Below are 24,905 nucleotides of genomic sequence, written 5' to 3' on the forward strand. Positions count from 1 at the left end.
TCCGGATCAAGTTGAATATATTTTAACTCAGAATGAAGAGGCTTAAGCACCGGGGTGGAAGGAATGTCGATAAATACTTCTAGAGGGTCCTCATCTTGAGTAATGAATACTTGCTTAGGCAGCAGGTCTTCAAACTCAGTAGATGGAGCAACAGAAGGGTCTATGATAGGTGTAGGCTCGAACATGGTGTTGACTTCCACTAAGTAGGAGTCCTCTGTGAAATCTGAACTTCCAAAAGAAAGGAATTTATGCATATGGTTTTCTGGAAATGCGTTATTAAAATAATCTTGAGCTAAACTCTCGATCATGCTAACCTCCCCATCTACAGACGAATCTGGTAATTGTTTCATCATTTTAAAAAAAATTACCTCAACAGAAAGATGGCCAAAAGCCAAAGACATCGAACTATCGCGGCAGTTTATGGGCGCGTTGGCAGTAGCCAAGAAAGGACGCCCTAAAATGATCGGAACAGAGTTGTTAGCGACATCTGTATCGAGGATAACAAAATCAGCAGGATTGTAGAAATCCTGAACCTTAACAAGCACGTTTTCAACCACCCCCTTAGGATACTTAATAGACCGATCTGCTAATTGCAACGTCATTTTAGTAGGTTGCATCTCCTGTAGACCTATTTGTTTGTATAGATAATACGAGAGTAAGTTGACACTTGCCCCCAGGTCTAATAAAGCGGTGGTCGTGTGGGAATCTCCTAAGGTGCATTATATAGTAGGACGACCAGGTTCCTTGTACTTAACGATTCCATTATGTTCTGATAAAGTTTGAAACTGTTCAGTTAGGAAGGTGTCTTTAGGAATATTTGTCTTACGCCTAGTAGTGCACAACTCTTTAAGAAACTTAGCGTGGTGAGGTAACTTTTTAATCGCTTCAAGAAAAGGAAGGTTTATTGTTAGATTTTTGAAAACTTCCCTAACCTCATCTTAATTTGTATCCTTGTTCAACTTAGCTAATCTCTGGGGAAACGATGGTTTCTCTCTATATTTAGCATATGGATCAACTGGATGTCTAACCTTAGGTTTATGTTTCTTGGGTTGTGGTTTAACTAGTATCTCTACAGGGTAGGATCTTCAGTTTCTACATCGGTATCTAGTACAATATCTGGTGTAGGGACCACTGGTGGGGTAACTATAGGCATAGTTACGTTGTTATCAACCACTCTGCCAGAACGGAGAGTGGTGATGGCATTTAGCTCACCTATGTTTGCATTTTTCTTACTAATATTACTGTTTACCTCAAAGGCTATGTTTGTTGTTTTAGGATTAGGTATCACTTGACCTGGAAACACACCTTTGGGTTGTACTTTCTCTTCTGTTAACTGCTGTAACGAAAGTTGGATGGCTTGTAAAATCTGTTGTTGGGATTGCATAAAGGCGTCAAAATGATCCTGTTGTGGAGGAGTGTTAGCTATAGGTTGTGTGACAGGGACTATGTCACGTTGATTGTTAATGGGTGGGTTGTGATAGTTATTATTTACCGGAACGATACCTCTATTAGCATTATAATTATTATAATTACCCTGACTTTGTCCTTGTCGTGGTGGAGCTTGGTTGTAATTGTTTGCTGGCGTAACATTTTGATTATTAAACCCTGGAGGCATTACTTATTGATTATTTCTCCAACTGAAGTTGGGATGTTGTCTCCAAGGGGCATTAGGAATAGGATAACTATTAATTGAGCAAACATTATCTTGTTGTGATGTTTGTTATTCATAAGCGAGAGGACAATAGGAGTCAGGATGCTCAGGACTCAAACAGAAATTACATGGATTTGAGTTGACATTCATGATGGGGATAGGCTTTTGTTAAACAGAAATAACCTCTACCTTTTTAGTGAGAGATTCGATTAAAGTTTTTAGTTTAAGATCAGGTTTAATCTCAAACATACATGCGGCCTTAACTGTTGTAGAAGAACTAGCGGAACGGAGATATCGTCACTACCCCCCTAGTTATTATTATGTTTTGTTTGATCTTCTAAAAATTTATAAGCCTCTAAGGCTCCTTTACTGAGGAAACTACCCCCATTCATTATGTCAAGCACCTCTTTGTGGTGGTGTAATAGTCCCTTGAAAAAGGCACGAATTAACGTGTCTTTCGCAAGGTTATGGTATGGACACTCTATAAGAAGATCAGTGAAACGATTCCAAGCCTCTGAAAATGATTCATGAGGATTCTGTCGAAAGAAATGAATCTTGGAAAGCATTTCATCTCTCTTCAGTGGTGGGTAAAAATGTTCCATAAATAGTTGAACAAGTTTGGCCCATGAGTCCACAGAATTAGGTGCTTGGGCAGTTAACCAAGACGCCTCCTTATCGGCTAAGGTGAAAGGAAACACCCTTAGTTTAATTTGTTCAGCACCAACCGTAGGATGGTGGAATGTAGTAAGGACTTGTTCAATCCTACGCATGTGCTGATAAGGTTTTTCATGGTCTAACCCATGAAAAATGGGTAACAAATTAAATATATTTGGGGGGATTCGGAAATCACCCACTGGGTCTGCAAGAACGATGCAAGATTTTGGGCTATTGTTCAAGGCTTTGTAAAAGTTAGAGAGAGGAGACTCTCTTTCTTCAGCCATTATTTCAGGTGTGGTGTGTGGTATACTAGATAGGGGTGTGTGTTGACATTCCCGATAGATTACGTTAGTCATTTTTTCTCTACCTAATCTTAATCTCATGCAATGCTAGGTCCAATATTGAAGAAACACGACAACAATCAAAACAACCCTGATATGCTAGTATAAGAACTCCTCTGACAGAAGATTCGAGGAGTGGAAGAAAGAAGTACCTGAATGCCTCCTTGCTTCGCTTATGAATAGCGTCTTGTATACTCGAGCTCAGTGTATGTAACAAGTTAGAAACACTGAATAACTTGAAGTAATGGAAATTTGTACTAACCGGTGAAAATCGGGTGGTCCAAGAAGAAGGCGCTGGTCGCACTCAGAATTAGCCTAGGTAGGGCGCGGGTCGCACTCATGTCCAACTCGAGTTCTAGGTGCTTCAGAGCAGGGGGTGCTCAAACTTTGCCTTGGTAGGGCGCGGGTCACGCTCAAGTCCAATTCGAGTTCCAGGTGCTTCACCGCGGGGGGCGCTCGAACTTTGCCTTGGTAGGGTGCGGGTCGCGCTCTAGTCCAAGTCGAGTTCCAGGCGTTTCAGTGCAAGGGGCGCTCGAACTTTTCCTTGGTAGGGCGCGGGGCTTACTCAGGCTTGTTCGTTGAAAAAATTTTAGTTTCTGAACTAAACAATCACTGTTAGAAACAAACAAGGGTGGGTAGGTTTAATAGGACTTTGGAAAGACTAACAATACTAAAGAAAATAATACTAAAGGGAATTAAGATGGCAGCGGCGCCATTTGATACTAGTAAAAATATAGTTTTACCTACGAATAAGCGACGAAACTCAAACGCAAGTAAAACTAAAACTACTTTATGCTTGGTTATCAAAGTTTTCTACACTCTCGATGCTATTGCACTAAGTAGAGTAGAAGATTCGTTCCACTCCTAGTTCTTTACAATTAGCATTGACTACGATTATCTATCTATCCAAAGTTAGTGAGAGTAACACGAAAATTATACTACGATTGAAATTATACTAACAAGATACGATGATTCAACTACGGAATACTAAATTGATATTATGATAAGGAATTAGGGGGGATTGATTCCACCTTAACTCGACTTAATTTACTAATGAAGAATAGTCGTAATCCGAATTGAAATGCTTTCGCATAACAATTGAGTCTTCCTAATCCCTAGTTGTTCATGGTAATCTCCACCAACTAACATCTAGCATGTGAAACAATCAAACCCATTCTCATGGTGAACTAATCGTTTTCTAGAATGGAATGGAAATCATGACTATTCTACACTAACACAAATCAAGCTTCATCAAGGCTTCTTCAACCCCCTCTAATGGAGGTTTATCCTAGAATCATTATGCTATCATTTTCACATGGAATTAAACAAGACATGGTATAAAGATTCTAACTTTACTTGTTTGAATTCAAATGGAAACTACTCATGGAAGATTTGATTAAAACTAATAATGACAAATAACTAAATCTATGAATTGAAACTAAATACTTAATGGAAAATGAAACTAAATTATGAAGAACAACTAACTTTATTGATCTAATAAATAAATAACAATTGATTCAAATCCTAAATTAAAACAAGATAATAAAAAGCTAATTAATTTAATTGAATCTAAAATCTAGATCTAGAACTATCCTCTAATGGCTACTTGCTATCTAAACTAAGTATTTCTTAAGAGTTAAGTCTTGTGTGTGGAAATGGAGGAGAACAGATCCACATTTTCATACATGGGCTGAGGAGCCATGTTTTGGGCGGGCAAATCGAGCCTAAAGCCCAATTTCTTCAGTCCACAGAGCCCTTTTCAATTGGCTTTGACTTCAATAGACTTTTTATCTACTTCTGCTCCTCTGATTAGGTCAAACCTTAGACCATTGGAAAGCTCTTTCCGAGCCGACCGTTTTTACATAAGGTAGTCCCAATTCCGAGGCCTGAGTCCAAAGATACAGTCTTTGGAAGTTTTGCTGACTTTTGTGTGCTGTTTCTGCCCGTGTTGACTTTGACTTTTCAGCTTTTAACTGGCCTTTACAGAGGCTTTTTCTCCTTGAATCTTGGCCTTTAATCACAGAACTTCTTAGCAACCAACCCTTGCTCCTTTATCTCGCCAAAGTGGCATATTTCTGCACATAATTAACTTCAATGCCTGAAATACATAAAAGCATGTAATCAGCATTAACTCTTATTTATTACTCGCATAATTGGTCTAAAAATATTATTGTTATGGGATGAAAACTACAGTTTTGGGCTCTTATCAAACCACCCCCAAACAGCATTTTGCATGTCCTCAAGCAAATATGAGAAATTAGAATAACTCAGACCAAAAATGGAGTTCTAACTACTCTCGTTTCGCCGAGTGCGATTGTATTGACCATATGCAATAAGGCCATAAACCACTAGGAATTCCCTAGTGAATGAGTTATAGCCTCGTGAGAGTTTTCTAGTGAAGTTACTCACAAACTTCATCTATACTACAACGACTAAGAAATAAAACTATTGTTTCCTTATTTATGCTCCCAATTATCTATACATCTCACTAGCAATGAATACAGAATAATCAAGTCGAAACCTAAGCTAACATATGCATAATAATCAATCATCTACGAATAAACATATATACAATGAGTAATACTATGAAATGCACTAGCAGGTCCGTTTTTGAAAACTCATAATAGCGTCCTTAAGTAGGTCCTCACATAAATGTCAAGACAAAAACCACTCTGATTTTTCCGCTCAAGTTTCGCTACTCCAGTGTGCAGTGGGCACACTTTACCTTACAATCTCAATGACACACAAGGAAGCTGGAGTCGATCAAACACATCTGCCACTTACTATCATACTAACCTATTCCTAATTGAGCTAGAGGTCTTTATTAGGTGTTGCGGGGATTAGGAGATGGTTTAAGAAGGAAGGAAATGGATATTCAAAAAGGACAAGTCTGAGATAATAGAATCTTCAAATTATGTAACTAGAGAAAACCTTGTTCTTTACTTTTGCTTCTGCACTTTGTTTACATTCTTAGCCATATATATATATATATATATATATATATTTTATCTTTGGCTTTTTACTCCTTTGATTCTATTTTTTTTTTGGAGTTCTAACTCTTTATTTTCTTTTATTTGTTTTTATTTTATTTATTTGGATGGAAACTTTCTTTTCTTATCTAAAGCGACTAACAAATTCTTGATTTCAAAGGTCTTTCTCTTTTCTATTCTTCATCTCTATTCTCATAACTCATTCTACAATGGGTAGGTTGATTTTTATTTATTTTTTTTTTATTTTGTTTTGTTTTTGTAACAGGGTAAAGGATTCGCGGTTTATAAAAGGCTAAAGAAAAGCTCAGAGGGGTGACTAGCGGAAAATAATTCATAGGTTTGAATTTTTGGCTATATCGATCCAAAGAGGGCCTAAATTCTCGCTTAGGATATGGTATAGTGATCAAGTAAGTGGACGTGTGATTTCTCTATCCGGATTTTACTTCTCCCTTGTGTCATTTCTCTAACGTTTCACTCATATAAGGCTTTAGGTTATATTCTCACAGGATTTGTAGAATAAGTACTCTAGCCTAGATTTCAGAAACTTACTGCCAAACAATCATCGATACTCATGCAATATATTTATAGAAAGATCCAAAGATTATTATCTGCATATTAATCTAAGTTTCTAAAAACTATTCTAATGCAAAAGCTACGTGAGATTTCTAGATTATCAAGGGCCTAGAGAAGCGAAACAATACCAATATTCCTAAGTGTATAGCATAAACTTTTTATTTATATTTTTAAAATTTTTGAATTTTACTAGAAAACAAGTGCATACTGTACATATCTATATCCTAACAGATGCCTTAATTACACGTGTTTCTATGCCCACCCCCAAACAAGAAGCATGCTTTGTCCTCAAAGTATTTAAATAAAAAGGGTAGAAAAATACCATAGAAATGCGTAAAATTCTGGAACATCTGCAAAAGAAGATTATAACATACTAATATAGAAAATAAAAACTGACGCAACTCTATAAGAATTCCACCCGTTATGGGGTTAATAAGAAATAAATTGCTTGGGACATAAGCAGACACTAACTGAAACTAAAAACTTACTTTAACTCCCGCTTAAGCGTCATCCTCCTCATCCTCAATAAAGAAATGAGGTTCCTTCGCATCTTGCCATGCCATGATGATTTGCAAGGCTTCACACCACTTATCATCTACTATAGCTAACCTGTCAAGCGCCACTTGGTTGGATGGGGTGTAAGGTGCAACCTGATGAGGTTGTATCCTCTACCCTTCCCAAGTCATTGCACAGAACGATCGAATAATACAATTGGTGGGTCTCACAATGTCGACCCCAACCCAATCCGTAAAGCGGGCACAAAAAACAGGGAAGAAACATAGCATAATACGGCAAATTAAAATAGACATAAGAAAGTACTTATGCCTCTAGCTATGGGCTCAGGCTAAACTAGACATTAGGGTCTAGGGAATATCATAGAGTGTATGTCCCCCAGCTAAAGCAAGGAAAATATCACAAGTTTCCTCATTCATAGAAGAATAACGTCATTCCCCTCTGATGTTTAGCATGATCCAAAACATAATAGTGCCCATGTTTATAGACAGGCTACCAAGGGCGATGTTAAAATCCCTTTGGTCCTCTATCCTAAAGATTCCTGCCCCGTAATGCTCATGCAAATCCTCATAGTTATACATGTACATATTATCTACCAAATAGGCCCATGAGTTTTGTATTTCAGCGGGCATAGCAAGTCCAAGAACAAAGGCTAGCAAGAACCTGGAAATTTCCATTGGTTCATCCCCAATGGTGATGGAAAACACTTGTTCTCCATCTGGTCTATCAAAGAACTTACAATTATCATAAAAATAAGATGTAAGTGCGGTAGAATAAAGTTTATCAGGTCTTACCATTAGCGGTTCCCAACCTACGTGTATGATAACCTTGCGAAACCAAGCACCATACGCGTCACTTTGGAACAAGTCTTCAAAAGATTGTTCCAACATGATACGAGGTGATGTCATCCCAAAACTACTCTCTAGAACCGCTGGAATGATCCTGGAACAACCCACAAAAAATTGGAATTTTTCGTGCCTACGGATGTCAGAGCGCAGGGGGTGCTCTAGCTATGCCTGGGTAGGGCGCGGGATGCGCCTTGGTGAATTTCGAGTTCCAGGCACTTAGGCGCAGGGCGCGCTCACTTTTTGCCTGGGATGGGCGTGGGTCGCACTCAGGTGAATTTTCGAGTTACAGGTGGGCAAGCGCAGGTCTACTGAGGCATAGGCGCGCTCCATGCTGTTGAAGTCCTAAAATGAAGAAGAAAAAGTAGAAACTTGGGAGTGAAAGGTGAGAGATGAAAGTGGGATGTAGTGTGGGTTGTAAGTGTAGAATGAAGGAAGTTTATATAGGTTGTGAGCTTCCAAAACGAATCGGCAAGGTGCCAAAAAGTATTAAGGCAATTGCCGAAAACAAAATATTTTCGAAACCGAAAACGAAAACAACCCATATTCTCTATTCCAAAACCAACCCAATATCTTTTAGGTTGAATTTAGGATAGTAACTACCTAACTCATTGAGATGTCATCCTACCACCATATCTACTCATAGCCATGCCCATATCAGTAACATTCCCAACAATCATCGCAAAATTATCTAATAAATTTTGGATCATATAAAAATCATACTAGACTAAATAATACCACCCCCAAACAATTCGGGAAAGTCGGATTAACAATAAAATCAAAGCACAATTTGAAAAAAACCAAATTATATTAAAATTCAAATTCAAATACATTTAACTACAAAATTCAATTTTAACTACGGAATTCAAAATTAACATCTGAACTAAATAAAAACAAATACAAAACAACAATAACTCATAATATCTCTAAAGAACGCACTGCTGGTAGTGGATGGCACATGGGAAGGAGATGACTCCTGAGCTCCCGATGGGCCAGAGTCATCCATCCTTCGGCGACGACGCTCGTGCCTCACAGACGCCTCCTCAGAAGAAGAACCCCCGTGGAGTGGGTAATGGTCAAGCATATCAGCTCGGAACTTTTGCTGAGCTTCCATCTCGGCCTTTATCTCTTCCCAATGCTCATCCTCGCTTTGGGCACGAGTCTCGAAGTTACGATGGATGGTAGCTTGTCGAGTCCGGAGATCTTCACAAATAGTATTAAGAGAACACATGCCACGATGAAGCACTGACATGCGTTCTGCATCCGCCTACACCTCTCCACGGTATCGGCATCAAAACATGTCGTGTCCTCCTCATCCTCCGAGTCAGTCTCTTCCCCTACCCTATCTTCAGGCAACCTCCAAACCTTCTGAACATAGTCCGTATATGCTACGACATTCGTATGCATCTTAATCATAGTACACTCAGTTTTTGGGGTTGCTCTCAAATTCATCATGATCTTTGTTATCAATATGGGGAGAGGTGCAATACTCTTCCCAACTCCCCTAATCATATTAATCAAAAACTCCAGAATACAGAATTCATATTTCTGCTCCTAGAGTATCCAAAGAACGTGAAGACAGTTCAGACTGATGTCACTTACCTTCTCTTTTCTCGTGACATTCCTACCAATCCACTGAGCTACAGCCAACTGGTTGGTTCGCAGTGACGACTGGCGAACACAATGCAAACTCGCATTGTAGTTTCCTTCCATAATCGTCACATTCATTAAGGGCTCAATCCCTCCAAATTGGGATTCTTGTAATGTGGCATCGAGATGGCGTCTAGGCGGAATGCCTAAAATCTCAGCTAATAACCTCCTAGATACTTATCTCCTAGTCCTGCCCAACTTAACAAAAATTCTATTCCCATCCAACTCTCTCTTCTTATAGAACTATTCCACTAAATCAGAGTAATAGAAATCATCTGTCGAGTACCACAACCTACTCCAATCCCTCCTAATCATCTCGTCACCATAAAACGGCGCGAAGCAGTCGGTCGTAAACGCTTGCTCTGGCAAAATTCTCCGTCTTTGTGCCATTGAGGTTTTGTAACAATTTGAGGGTTTAAAAGAAATGTGGGGATGGAGTTTGAAATCAAACTCACTAAAACTAAGGGAGGAGGTGCGGTGTTGGTGGTGACAGTTCGAATTCTTAGATTTTTGGATCTTTTCGGTGGTTGAAATTGTTTGAAATTGGTGTGGGAGAGGTTTGGAGAAGATTTGAGATGTTTTAAACTTTAGGCGTGGGTTTAGTTAGGTTTTCTTTTCTTTTCTTTTTTTTTTATTTGGTTTCTAGGGTTTGAAGCATGTTTATGGCGGTGGTGAAAAGGCAAACTCGCGAACTGTTGGTTTGAAGGAAATGGATGCACGACGTGCGTGGCACGTGCGCACGAGATTGCGCCCTAGCAAAATTTAATTTTTGAAATTTGTCGATTTTCCCGCGCAACTTCAAACTAAAATTGCCGCTTCGTTACCGGTCCGATTTTTGCGAATGAGCTATGGAAATTATCAGGAGAGATTTTCCAATCCAATGATCCATAAAACACTCTATTCCAACCGTAGGTGACATATAAGAAGATGGAAAATGCCTTAAAGTGCGTGCATGACGTAAGTTATGCGAACGAATGAAATTTAAATTCATAGATAATGTCAACCCAAATCTAAATATGATTAAATGGCCTAAGAAACAGAAATGGAAAGTTCAACAATCCAGGATGGAAAAATGAACACCCCACCCCCAAACAAATTTTAGACAACAGAGTTTAGAAAATTTGTTTTAAAAGTGGGTCTTTTAAAGTCAGATTCCCGAGACTTCCTAAATTACTATGTTTATGATTTTAACAATTTTTATTTTTTATGAATAAGATTTAATATAAGAAAAACAAGAAAGCAATAAATGTATAATTCACACCATAGAGGAACATGACTCAAAATCGAGAAAACATGCAAGAGTGGAAAACGTGGACTTAGGATCTGGTACATACAGCCACACACTCCATAGGGAAGGCCCAGTTACCTGAATAGTGCACTTACCAATATATGGAAATGAAAGAAACTACACCAACCAACAAAGGTCAATCCTCATAGACAGGGTCCTGTAAAAGGACTTCCTCTACATCAGGGGACAATAGCTCGTGAAAATATTTCAACCATTGGCCAATGACTTGAAAGGTACTGTTATCCTTAGGATTTACCAAGGTGATTGCCCCATGAGGGGTGAGTTCAGTAACTAGAAAAGGACCAGACCAACGGGTTTTTAATTTCCCTGGAAAAATATGTAGACGGGAGTTGTAAAGCAAGACTTTTTGACCTACCACAAACTCTTTGCGCAAGATTTGCTTACCATGAACACATTTCATGTTAGCTTTATAATCCTTCGCGAGATCATAAGAATCGCTACGAATTTCTTCAAGCTCATTAAATTACAACTTGCGCTTGACACCCACCTCATCAAAGTTGAAGTTAAGGTTTTTTATAGCTCACATAGCACGGTGCTCCAATTCGACGGGCAAATGACAAGGTTTCCCAAATACAAGTCTAAAGAGAGACATACCTATAGGAGTTTTAAAGCAGTCCTATATGCCCCCCATAAGGCATCAGATAGATGCTTTGACCAGTCTTTCCTATCAGGATTTACAGTTGTTTCTAAGATCTTTTTGATTTCCCAATTAGAAACTTCTACTTGTCCGCTAGTTTGTGGATGATACGGAGTTGCTACTTTATGTGTAACTCCATACTTTTTCACTAGAGATGCAACAACTCTATTGCAAAAATTTGTTCCATTATCACTAATGATAGCTTTAGAAATGCCAAATTGACAAAAAATATATTCCTTAACAAAAAACACAATTGTCTTATGGTCATTGCAACGGAAAGCCTCTATCCATTTAGACACGTAGTCCACGACAACTAGAATATAAATGAAACTGTGGAAAACTGGAAAGGGACCCATGAAATCAATGCCCCATACGTCAAAAATTTCTACCACCATGATTGGATTTAATGGCATCATATTACCCTCCGTGATTCGCCTAAGTTGTTGGCAACGAACACACGTTTTGCAATGCACTTGGGCATCTTTAAACAGAGTAGGCCAATAAAACCCACATTAAAGAATTTTAGCAGCTGTTTTCATACCACTAAAATGGCCACTACACTCTTTGTCATGGCAAAATAAGAGAACCTCATTATAGTCCCATTAGGGAATACAACGAGGAATAATCTGATCCGCACAATACTTGAAAAGTAGGGCTCATCCCAGTAGTATAGCTTAACTCTGGCCAAGAACTTCTTACGATCATTTCTTGACCAATCATAAGGAATAACATCAGACGCTAAATAATTCACAATATCAGCATACCATGGTGCAAAAAAAATAGCATACAGATGCTCATCAGGAAAAGAGTCCGGTATGGACTCATAATCACTATCATCGTCGTTTGTAAGTCTAGATAAGTGGTCCGCAACTACATTTTCGACCCCTCTTTTGTCCTTTACTTCTAATATGAACTTTTGTAGGAGAAGGTACTTAAGGGATGCATGATCTGTGTAAAATAGAGTCTTAGAACCAACCAAATAAGGATGAAACTTATCTAAAGCATAAACAACAGCTAAGAATTCTTTTTCAGTAGTTGTATAATTCCTTTGAGCATCGTTCAGAGTTTTACTAACATAATAAATAATAGTGGACTTATTATTTAGTTTATGTCCAAAGACAACACCAACTGAATAATCACTAGCATCACACATGAGTTTGAAAGGTTTAGACCAATCGGGAGGCTGTATAATGGGTGCAGAAGTTAAGGAGGATTTTAAAGTTTCAAAACCCTATTTACAGTTAAAATTAAAATCAAAGATGGCATCCTTTAAAAGTAGATTAGTTAATGGCCTAGCTATTTTCGAAAAATCTTTGATAAAGCGCCTATAAAAACTTGCATGGCCTAGAAAGGCTCTAATATCACGGACAGTCCGTGGTATAGGTAGAGTTGCTATCTTATCTAGTTTGCCCTTATCTACTTCGATGTCATCACTAGATTCAATGTGACCTAGTACTATGCCTTTTTTCACCATGGAATGACATTTTTCCCAATTTAAAACCAGGCTCTTCTCTTTACATCATGTCAAAAAATTAGACAGGTTAGACAGGCAGTTAGTGAAAGAGTCTCCATAGATAGAAAAATCATCCATGAATACTTCCATGAAACTCTCTACCATGTCACTAAATATATGAAGCATATACCACTAGAAGGTACCAGGAGCATTACAAAGGCCAAAAGGCATTCATTTATAGGCGTATGTTCCAAAAGCACATGTGAAGGTAGTCTTTTCTTAGTCATCAATATCAATAATAATTTGGAAATAGCCAGAGTAGCCATCCAAAAAACAATAAAAAGCGTGACCAGCTAGACGTTCAAGCATCTGATCTATAAAGGGTAAAGGAAAATTATCCTTTTGTGTCATGGCATTTAAACGTCTGTAATCAATACAGATCCTCCATTTCATAGGACCATACGTGACAACATATTCACCCTTGGCATTACGTTCCATGGTAATCCCTGATTTCTTAGGAACTACATGAATGGAACTTACCCATTCGCTATCAGAGATTGGGTATACGATACCCACATCGAGTAACCGTAAAACTTCTTCCCTAACCACTACTTTCATGGCAGGTCGCTGAGGTTCACGAGAAGTCTTTGTGTTATCCTCTAAATGAATACGATGAGTGCACAAATTAGGGTCAATTCTCTTAATGTCGGCTAGGGACCAACCAATCGCAGAATGATGTTCCCTAATCACCCTGATCAAACGTGTCTCTTCCTCCTTAAATAATAGAGAAGATATAATTACTGGATGACTACCATCCGGATCAAGTTGAATATATTTTAACTCGGAAGGAAGAGTTTTCAGTACCGGGGTGGTTGGAATGTCGATAAATACTTCTAGAGGGTCTTCATCTTGAGTAACGAATACTTGCTTAGGCAGCAAGTCTTCAAACTTAGGAGATGGAGTAACAGAAGGGTAGGTGTAGACTCAAAAATGGTGTTGACTTCCTCTTAGTAGGAGTTATCGACAAAATCTGAACTTCTAAAAGAAAAGAATTTATGCATATGGTTTTTTGGAAACGTGCATTTAAAATAATCTTGAGCAAAGCTCTTGATCATGCTAACCTCCCCATCTATAGAGAAATCTGGTAACTGTTTCATCATTTTAAAAACATTTACCTCAACAGAAAGATGGCCAAAAGACAGGGACATGGAACTATCGTGGTAATTTATAAATGAGTTGGCAGTTGTCAAGAATGGACGCCCTAAGATGATCGGAACAGAGTCATTAACGACTTCCGTATCGAGGATAACAAAATCAGCAGGATAGTAGAAATCCTGAACCTTAACAAGCACATTTTCAACCACACCACCCTTAGGATACTTAATAGACCGATCCACTAATTGCAACGTCATTTGAGTTGGTTGCATCTCTTGTAGACCTATTTGTTTGTATAAATAATATGGGAGTAAGTTAACACTTGCCCCCAGGTCTAATAAAATGGTGGTCGTGTGAGAATCTCCTAAGGTGCATTGTACAGTAGGATGACCATGGTCCTTGTACTTAACTATTCCATTATTTTCTGATAAAGTTAGAAATTGTTCAGTTAGAAAGGCGTCTTTAGGAATATTAGTCTTACGCCTAGTAGTGAACAACTCTTTAAGAAACTTAGAGTGGTGAGGTAATTTTTTAATTGCTTCGAGAAAGGGTAGGTTTATCGTTAGATTTTTGAAAACTTCCCTAATCTCGTCAAAGTTTGTATCCCTGTTTAACATAGATAATTTCTAGGGAAACGGTGGTTTCTCTCTATATTTAGTGTATGGATCAACTGGATGTCTAAGCTTCGCTTTCTGTTTCTTAGGTTGTGGTTTAACTGGTACATCTACAGGGGTAGGCTCTTCAGTTTCTATTTCGGTATCTAGAGCAATCTCTGGAGTAGGGACAACTGGTGGGGTAAATATAGGCATAGTTATGTTGTTATCAACCACTCTCCAAGAACAGAGAGTGGTGATGGCATTTAGCTCAACTACGTTTATATTTTCCCTACTAGTATTACCAGTCACCTCAAAGGATGTGTTTGTTGTTTTAGGATTAGTTATTGCTTAACCTGGAAACACACCTTTGGATTGTACTTTCTTTTGAGCTAACTGCTATAAGGAAAGTTGGATGGCTTGTAAAATTTGTTGTTGAGATTGCATAAAGGTATCGAAACGATCTGGTTGTGGAGTAGTATTTGCTACTGGTTGTGTAACAGGAACTATGTGACGTTGACTATTAATAGGTGGGTTGTGATAGTTATTATTATTAACCGGAATGATACCTCTATTAGAATTATAATTATTATTATTATAATTATTATAATTTCCCTGACTTTGTCCTTGTCGTGGTGGAGCTTGGTTATAATTGTTTGCTTGCCTAACATTTTGATTATTAAACCCTGGAGGTGTTACTTGTTGATTATTTCTCCAACTGAAGTTGGGGTGTTGTCTCCAAGGGGCGTTAGGAATAGGATAACTATTAATTGAGCAAACGTTATCTTGTTGTAATGTTTGTTGTTCATAAGCGAGAGGAGAATAGGAGTCGGAATGCTCTGGACTAAAACAAAAATTACATAGATTGGAGTTGACATTCATGATGGGAATAGGCTTTTGTTGAACATAAATAGCCTCTACCTTTTTAGTAAGAGATTCGATTAAATTTTTAAATTCAGGATCGGGTTTCATCTCAAACATACCGGCGACCTTAACTGTTGTAGAAGAACTAGCGAAACGGGAGATATCGTCACTACCCCCCAAGTTATTATTACGCTTAGTTTGATATTCTAAAAATTTATAAGCCTCTGAGGCTCCCTTACTGAAAAAACTATCCCCATTCATTATGTCAAGCACCTCTTTGTGGTGGTGTAACAGTCCTTTGAAAAAGGCAGGAACTAACGTGTCTTTTGCAAGGTTATGGTGTGGACACTCTATAAGAAGATCGGTGAAACGATTCCAAGCCTCTGAAAATGATTCATGAGGATTCTATTGAAAGAAATGAATCTTGGAAAGCATTTCATCGGTCTTCAATGGTGGGTAAAATGTTCCATAAATAGTTGAACAAGTTTAGCCCACGAGTCCACAGAATTAGGCGCTTGGGCAGTTAACCAAGACGTCGCCTTATTGGCTAAGGTGAAAGGAAACACCCTCAGTTTAATTTGTTCAGCACCAACCCCTAGGATGGTGGAATGTAGTAAGGACTTGGTCAATCCTACGCATGTGGTGATAAGGTTTATCATGGTCTAACCCATGAAAAATGGGTAACAAATTAAATATATTTGGGGGGATTCGGAAATCCCCCACTCGGTCTGATAGAATGATGCAAGATTTAGGGCTATTGTTCAAGGCTTTGTAAAAGTCAGAGAGAGGAGACTCTCTTTCTTCAGCCATTATTTTAAGTGTTGTGTGTGGTACGCTAGCTAGAGGTGTAATGAGTAGTATACTAGAAAGGCGTGTTTGTTGACATTGCCGGTTAATTACGTTAGGCGTTTTTCTTCGGCCTGACCTTAATCTCATGCAAGGCTAAGACCAATCTTAACTAAACACGACAACACTCCAAACAATCCTGATATGCTAGTATGAACCTCTAACAGGTGATGTGAGGTGTGGAAGAAAGAAGTACCTGAATGCCTCCTTGCTTCACTTATGAATAGCGTCTTATATACGCGAGCTCAGTGTATTTAACAAGTTAGAACACTTAATAACTTGAAGAAATGGAAATTTGAATTAACCTGTGGAAATCAGGCGATTCAGAGTAGAGGGTGCAGGTCGCGCTAAGAATCAGCCTAGGTAGGGAGCGGGTAGCGCTCAGGTCCAACTCGAGCTCCAAGCGCTTCAGCGCGAGGGGCGCTCGAACTTTGTCTTGGCAAGGCCCGGGTCATGCTCAGGCAAAACTCAAGTTCCATGTGCTTCAGTGCGGGGGGTGCTCAAGTTTTGCTTTGGCAAAGGCGGGTGGTCTTTCGAGTAAAACTAAAGTTCCAGCGCTTCAGTTGGGGCTTCGAGTTTTGCCTTAGTAGGCTGTGGGTCGCGCTTTGTGTATTCCTGCGATGAAAAATTCAGTTATGAAACAAACAACCACAGTTAGAATCAAACAAGGGTGGGTGGGTTATGGGAGTTTGGAAGACTAACAATACTAAAGAAAACAATACTAAAGGGAACTAAGATGGCAGCGGCGCTATTTGATAACTGTAAAATGATTGTTTTACCTACGAATAAAAGAGTGAACTCTAAACGCAAGTAAAACTAAACTTAACTTGTACTATATTTATCAAAGATTTCTACTCTCGAATCTATCGAAATAGAGTTGGAGTAAAAAATTTGTTCCACTCCTAGTTCTTTAGTATTCAATGTTTTCTAATATTATCGGTCCTACCCAAAATTAGTGAGAGTAATGGTGAGAATTGTACTACGATGCAAATTATGCTAACAAGATACGATAATTTAACAACTAATACTACAGTTTGAATCTAGATAAGGAATTAGGGGGGATTGATTCCACCTTAACTCGACTTAATTTTCTAACGAAGAATCGTTATAATCCGAATTGAACTGCTTTCGCATAACAATTGATTCTTTATAATCCCTAGTTGTTCATGGTAATCTCTACCAACTAACATCTAGAATGTGAAACAAGCAAACTCATTCACATGGTGAACTAATCGTTTTCTAGAATGGAATGGAAATCACGACTATTCTATGCTAACACAAATCAAGCTCCATCAAGGCTTCTTCAACCCCCACTAATGGAGGTTTATCCTAGAATTATTATGTTATCATTTCCACATAGAATTAAACAAGACATGGTATAAAGATTCTAACTTTACTTGTTTGAATTCAAATGGAAACTACTCATGCAAGATTTGATTAAAACTAATAATGACAAATAACTAAATCTATGAATTGAAACTAAATACTTAATCGAAAATGAAACTAAATTATGAAGAATAACTAACTTTATTGATCTAATAAATATATAACAATTGATTCAAATCCTAAATTAAAACAAGATAATAAAAAGCTAATTAATTTAATTTAATCTAAATCTAGATCTAGAATTATCCTCTAATGGCTACTTGCTACCTAAACTAAGTATTTCTTAAGATTTAAGTCTCGTGTGTGGAAATGGAGGAGACCAGATCCACATTTTCGTGGATGGGTTGAGGAGCCATGCTTTGGGCCAGAAAATCGAGCCCAAAGCCCAATTTCTTCAGTTCACAGATCCCTTTTCAGCTGGCTTTTACTTAAATAAACATTTCATCCACTTTTGCTCCTCTGTTTGGGTCAAGACTTAGACCATTGGAAAGATCTTTCCGTGCCGGTCATTTTGACATAAGGTAGGCCCAATTCCGAGGACTGAGTCCAAAGATACGGTCTTCGGAAGTTCTGCTGACTTTTGTGTGATGTTTCTGCCCACATTGACTTTGACTTTTCAGCTTTTGACTGGGCTTTACAAAGGTTTTTTCACCTTGAATCTTTGCCTTTAATCACATAACTCCTTAGCAACCAACCTTTGCTCCTTTATCTCGCCAAAGTGGCACATTTCTGCACATAATTGACTTTAATGCCTAAAATACATAAAAGCACGTAATCAGCGTTAACTCTTATTTATTACTCGCATAATTGGTCTAAAAGTATTATTGTTAAGGGGTTAAGACTACAGTTTTGGGCTCTTATCAATTTTTCACTCCAAATGGCATGACCTGATAACAATACAGGCCATCCTCGGTTGTGAAACATGCATGTTTGTGTTCTTCCTCATGCAATAGGATCTGGTTGTAGCTAGATGACCCATCTGTGAAAGATAAGAGTTCATGTCCAGCCGTCACATCTACCAATTTGTCAATCCGCGGTAGAGGATAACTGTCTTTTGGACATGCACAGTCTAGATCTGTGAAGTCGATACATATTCTCCATGACCTATTCTTCTTACGTACTAGGAAAATATTAAAAATCCAGGTGGGGAAATTAATCTCCCTGACAAAATTAGCTGCCTTTAGTTTTTCGACTTCAGCTTTTACTGCTTTGGATCTGTCAGCACCTATCCTTCTCGGTTTCTTGTTGACTACTACTGCATCTGCATTGAGCCGGTGGCATGCCACGTGGGGGTCAATTCTTGGAATTTCTTTGAATGACCAAGGACACACGTCTTTGTGGTCCCGAAGGAAATGTATTAGAGCCTGACGCTTTTCAGAGCTCAACAAGGTGCCGATGAAAGTTGTTTTTGGCGAGCTGCCTCCCACAATTTCCCACTTCCTCTAATGGCTCCAATGAAGGGGGATCATCCCTCTCTCTTGGGACCAGGTCTGGGAGAGGTGGATCCAACTATAATTGTTATTTGGCAGGTTGCCTCACCTCCTTTGGTTCAAAAAGGAGTGTGGATTGCTTTGTCGCCAACGCATAGCATGTTTTGGCAGCCACCTAATCCCATCTAATTGTCTCAATTTTCTCGTTGTGGGGGAACTTCAGACATTAGTGATAGGTGCTGGGAATAGCTCGAAGTCTGTGCAGCCATGTCCTACCCAATATCATGTGATAGGGTGTGTTAGCTTTTACCACAACAAAATTTATGATGAGAGTTACCAAACCAGTAGCAACGGGTAGTTGGATCTCCCAAACTGTTAGAGATTTGTCGTCGCTGAATCCATATAGGTTGGAGTTGGTGGCGACCATCTCAGAATTAGGAATCTGCAACTTCTTCAATGCGTCGTAGTATAGCACATCTGTTGAACTGCCTAGATCAACCAATATGCGATGCAAATCATAATCTCCATAAGGGAGTGTCTGAACAAGTGCATCTTCATGTAGGCTTTGGATGCTACAACAGTCAGCCTCAATGAAGAGGATAAGCGGATATTTGTGGGGTACCACGTTGACTAGTGCACCCGTTGTCAGTTCGATGTTCATGATCCTCATTTGCTTAGCGATGCGCATTTGATATCGTGCACCCTTTTCAGTGATCTGCCCACTTCGTTTGCTTGCTTTTTCGGAAATCATATTTAGCTGGAGGCGGCCATTGAGCGGTCCAATTCCTGGGGGATCCTGAACTGACTTGCTGATATCTTCAGGTTGTACTGCACTCACTTGTTCGTGTGCTACAAACTGCTTTAAATATGCCCTTTCAATCAGATCATGTAGTTCATTTTTCAGGGTCCTGCAGGCTCTAGTGTTATGACCCTTACTCTTATGAAACTTGCAGTAGGTCTTTGGTCTCTGGTACCCAAGGAGCCTTGCTTAAGTGGAGTTAGCCACTTAAGGTAACTTTGATTCTTGATCGAGTCCAGAACCTCATCTGGCATTTTGTTCAAAGGGGAGAAGTTTATGTCCATCGAGGGAAAAACTTATTCAGCTCCTTCCACTCGTGGCTTCTTCTGTGGTTTTCCATCTGCACTACTGGTTACATTCTGGTATTGTCCTCTGGGCATCCGTCCCTTTGATGGGGACTCAGCCCTTTGGCGTCCATCATTATAGTCTCTCTTCGGTGTTTTAGGGGAAGAGTTCCCTTCTCGAGGGGCTACAGGAGCTGTCCGACTAGTCTTTTTTGCTTCCTAATGTATGTCTGTTCAGGACATCCTCCTCCCACCCTGCATGAGTCTTAACTCTGTCTAGGAGTTCCTCTAAATCATGGGGTGGTTTCCTAGAGAGGGATCCGCATAATGCATTGTTTTCATCCAACCCTTGTTTGAAAGCTATTATGGCAGTCTATTCGTCGCAAGACTCTATCTGGATTAAAATTTCCATGAATCATTGCATGTAGGACCTCAATGCTTCTCTGTCCTTTTTCTTGATGTTGAATAATGCGTCGATCCACTTTGGTTGATGCTTGTTGCATGAATGGTGTCTATGAAGGTCCTAAACATTTCTTCTGAGGACCTGATCTGCCGCTCAGGTAACTTGTGGTACCACTGGAGCGTAGATTCAGATAGGGAAGCTTTGAACTCTTGACACATGATGTGGTCATACCTTTCATATTGTCCCATAGTTGTTCGATATTTAAACATGTGATCCACCAGATCTTACTTGCCATTGAAGACACTAAACTTCGGTTGCTGGTAGCCACGGGGGTAAGGCTTTCATATTATTCGAGATGCGAAAGGAGATATGCCTGCCCTCATTATGGTGGATTGAACAAGGGAGTCTTGTATTTTTTCCCCCTTTCCTGTCATCTGATGCATCTGACGGATCAGGTCATTCTTCTCAGTATCTCATGTAGTTTCTTTGGTAGAATGTTTCTTGTTCTAAGCTCTTTTCCTAGGTTGAGGGTTGACGTCACGATCCTGGTCAGTTGACTCTTGTTCGGATGCTGTATCCGAGTCCTCATCTGAGTTGTTGTATTTCAACTTAGATGTCTCACATCAAGCTGGACCCCCACACCTTGGGTTCTTTACACGACCACCTTCTGGAAGGTCGTCATCACCGAAATCGGTGAACGACTCTTTCCCTATGTCGGATTGGTACAAATGCCTCAACAGTTGTACTTCTCGTTCAAGATTGCTTCAATTCTATTTGTTGTTATAGAGCCTGTACTACCTGGCTTGCCAGAACATACTCTGGGTTGGTGAGGACAGCATTCTCACCATCTTGATGCTCCTCTTGAGCGTTATTCCTAGGGCCTGCACCGGGTGCAGCTGGTCTGTCAGTGCTGGTCATAGGTCTTTGGAAGTTGTTATTCGCGTCATGGTGACCAACCCTTTCCCCCCCTTCAGGTATCTCATGCTCTTATTCTCTCACGGCGACGCTGCGTGTGGTAGCGCCACCCTTTGTTTTCTTTGCTCTTGTCATTACAATGGTAAGAGTTTTTAAATAAAATCAGTCAGTTGAACGAATGTTTACCTGCTTTCGACCCCACAGATGGCGCCACAAGATGTAGGGATTTTTTCGAGTATCCCTTAATCTTCCTCTATGCCTTGTGATCTAGAAGCTTTGACTGAGTAGAGAAGGGATGAGATGATTGTGAGTTCAGGGTTGAACCATCTAGCGGCTACCTACGTATCTCCTTCTTTTTTTAGGACAATAAAACCTTATTTTGCGTAGTTCCTAAGAGCGAATCTCTATGGTTTATATAGGAAGAGCTATGAGAGTCCTAGGGTTAGGACTATTCTCACCGCTTGTGAGTTCCCTTCCATCTTTTTACTCTGCCTTCCTATTAGGATTCTTTTATTTATGGAAGTCTGAATCTATACCATATCTTATGAGAGGTAAGTTTCCTTGTTGATCATAATGTCCCATCGCGTATGAGAAGATTATATCTAAAAGCTAACTCCTAAGATATGTCATCACGATTCCTTCCTTATCATTAGAGATCTCCATCTTCAATTTCCTTCTATTCAGGAACTGTCTATATCAGTTCCTAACGACTTGGAGAACTGTCATACTCAAAGGCGGTCAGCCACGTGCCTAGCATATATCCACTAAACATTTGTGCTAAGCGCGAGATCACTTATTCATAAAACTGATCTGATGGTCCTCGTCTTATTCTGGACATCTATAGTCGTAGATTATTTCCCATACACATGTCATCTGCTCAATGACGAGAAATCCCCTTTACAGTGAGCCTGTGGGAATTCCTATTCCCATAAAACATACTCATGCTCCAACCAGTAAGTCTCTTTTCTTACGAATTTTACAATCATTATGAGAGTCTTTTAACTGAGTTTCTTTGCTATTTTTCCTTAGATAACTCTTCCCCTTGGAATCAACTATCTGCAACTGATGCTGCTATGGTGGACTTCATCATGAAGATCCCCAAGGAACAGAGGATGCCTTGGGTGATAGTTCCTAATCCCACCCGTCTTTTTGAATATTTCAACATGTCAACTGAAGAATTGCTACAACTTGCCCCAAACTTTTCCCCCTTTGGGATAAACACTGTGAATTCTGGGCGCACAACTCTTCCTCCTCTTGTGGATCAGGATGCTGGACTTCTTCCTCCCCTAGTTCAGGATGAATCCTCTTTGATTACTAGAAGAAGAGGAAACCGCAAGAAGAAGAATTATGTGGCCACCTCTAGTGATGCTACAACATCGAGTTCAGTTCAGGAGCCTGCTGTCAGTGATAATTGTGCGATCACTGGCGGGAGAGGCCCTGAACTACCTCATGAACTGTTGGCGGCTAGTAATTTTAAAAGGGAAGTTCGTGCATCCAACCGTTCAAGAATGAAGAGAACTAATCCTGCTCCTGCTTCTGATGTTGCCCCATCTGGCAAGAAAATGAAATTTCATCCTCTCACTGTGAATGAAGAATCACTTTTCAAGGTTCTTGATAGTATTCCCTATCCTGGTAAATCTTTTGAGAAAGTAGATACATCCCTACCAGTTCTAGATCTTCCTATAGCTTCTGGACAAACTAATGACACTGTCCCTCTGAATGTTGACCCTTCCCTCCCTGATAATCGTAAAGGGAAAGGCATTGCTGAAACAACTGCTGTAATTGTTGCTCTCCCTCCTCCTCAATTCAGTGATAGGAGGAGAGTGATGATATTCCCTTTTTGCCACAATCTTTGGATTCCCCTGAAATGGAGATAATCGTGGAGATGAGGCATTGGGGATGAACTGATGAACTACCTGTTACCAACGAACACTTTGTTAATGATGTTGATATCGCGCTTGGAGTTCTGGAAGTTGTGTGAATTCCTATTGACAAGGTGGAAGCCAACATGGCTGGGAGCCTGGACCTGTCCTTTCATCGATCTGCTGTTCACCTTGCCAAGGTAAGACTTTCCCTCTTTGTTCAATGTTCTGTTTCTCTCATTGTGTCACTTACACACTTTGTATCATTTTCTAGTTAGTGAATAACTTTTTAGCCATGAAAGAGCTCATCTTTGCGGCCTCAACTGGTACAGCCACTGATGACATACTACTGGTGAGTTGATCTGGGTGAAAAAGGCTGCTGAGAAAAGAGCTGTGGAGCTGCAGATCCAGGTTGACCAACACTTAGCTAGAGAGAAGATATCTGATACTGGTTTCAAGAACATGAGAGATACAATCTCCAACCTCTGGGGCTCTCTAGAGAAAGCCCAGAAAGGAGCTACTGATGCTGTCACTTGGAAGGTGAAGTTCTTGGAATTGCGCTCCCATCTCACCACCCTGCAAGTAAAACATGACCAGGTCCAATTGGAACTTCACCGTATGAACACCGAGATGAGAACCCTTGACCAAGCCATTGCCCATGCAAATGAGGTCATGTCAGACTATGAGAGGGCTCTAAAAGAGAAACGTCTTCACTATGATAAGAAGGTTGGTGACCTCTTGGCAGAGACCTCTGAGTTCTATTCCAAAGTGGTGAAGGAGGTGAAGAAGAGGTTAACTGAAAATGCCATTCGCTTTGCATGAGAGTGCTTGATGTTTCTAAAGAGTCCTTCAATGCAGCCAGACAAGTTAAGTTTGAGGAGGCTATTAAGGCTATTGGGTATGTTTTCTATTTAGATGATCAGAGGCGAGTAACCCTTTCATCTTATTTCCTGATCTAGACACCAGTATCTCTGCTATTCAAAATGAACTTATGCCTGATGCCTCCTCATCTTCTGAAGAAGACAACGATGATGACATGCCTCCCGTTCAACTACCTTTTTTGCTAGTGCCAGCTCCGATGGTATTCATTTCTAAGCTATCCTAAAAAAAAGGAAAAAATCATTTCTGAGCTACAGATCTTGGTTTTCCAATAATCAGGTTATTTTGTAATCATTTACACGCAACATGTGAGCACTATTCCACGACTCCTGATAGTTTAGTGATGTACACTATACACAGTTCAATTAAAACACAACACAAGGATTAGTTGAATTGAAGTCTGCTAATCAAATAGCATTTTACCTTAATCTACTTTCCATATAAGTGCAGCCGAGTTACCATCACTCTTTCAGCAAGATCTTGCCTCTCCAGAGAAAAAATATGGTACATATTGTCAAATGTGCAACACTTACTCGTCATGTTTGTTATCTCAAACTTAAGCAGACTACCTTATTAAGGATAATGAAGGAAACGCTTCCCATCCCCTGGCTTGTTTGTCACTATTAAGCTGTCAAAGTGAACAATGCAAGAATTAGGTTTAAGCTCTGTATTAAGTTTGTCACAAATAAATAAGAGCTTAAATCCTCTTACTCATCCTTACTGCTTTATATGTAAAATAGTTTACGATTTGCTGCAATTGGAAAGAGTTTTAATCAAGATCCTAAACTGTCTCAATGCAATATATACCGCTTTCCAATAAACGATAAACGAGCATAATTAAATTTCAAAATGTTAGAATCAACCTGCTTA

General features: G+C 39.5%; 1 protein-coding gene across 1 annotated transcript; it reads right to left on the reverse strand.

Annotated features, from left to right (window-relative positions):
* Window positions 1-16,620: 16,620 nt before the first annotated feature.
* Window positions 16,621-21,297, reverse strand: LOC147503542 (uncharacterized). The gene is made up of 3 exons (XM_086604884.1): window positions 21,178-21,297; window positions 19,231-19,860; window positions 16,621-16,692 (listed from the first exon to the last, which is right to left on the reverse strand). The coding sequence occupies exons 1-3, from the start codon at window positions 21,295-21,297 to the stop codon at window positions 16,621-16,623; spliced, it is 822 nt and encodes a 273-aa protein (XP_086461010.1).
* Window positions 21,298-24,905: the final 3,608 nt, after the last annotated feature.

Source organism: Coptis chinensis, chromosome 4, assembly GCF_015680905.1.
Source record: "Coptis chinensis isolate HL-2020 chromosome 4, ASM1568090v1, whole genome shotgun sequence".
Taxonomy (NCBI): domain Eukaryota; kingdom Viridiplantae; phylum Streptophyta; class Magnoliopsida; order Ranunculales; family Ranunculaceae; genus Coptis; species Coptis chinensis.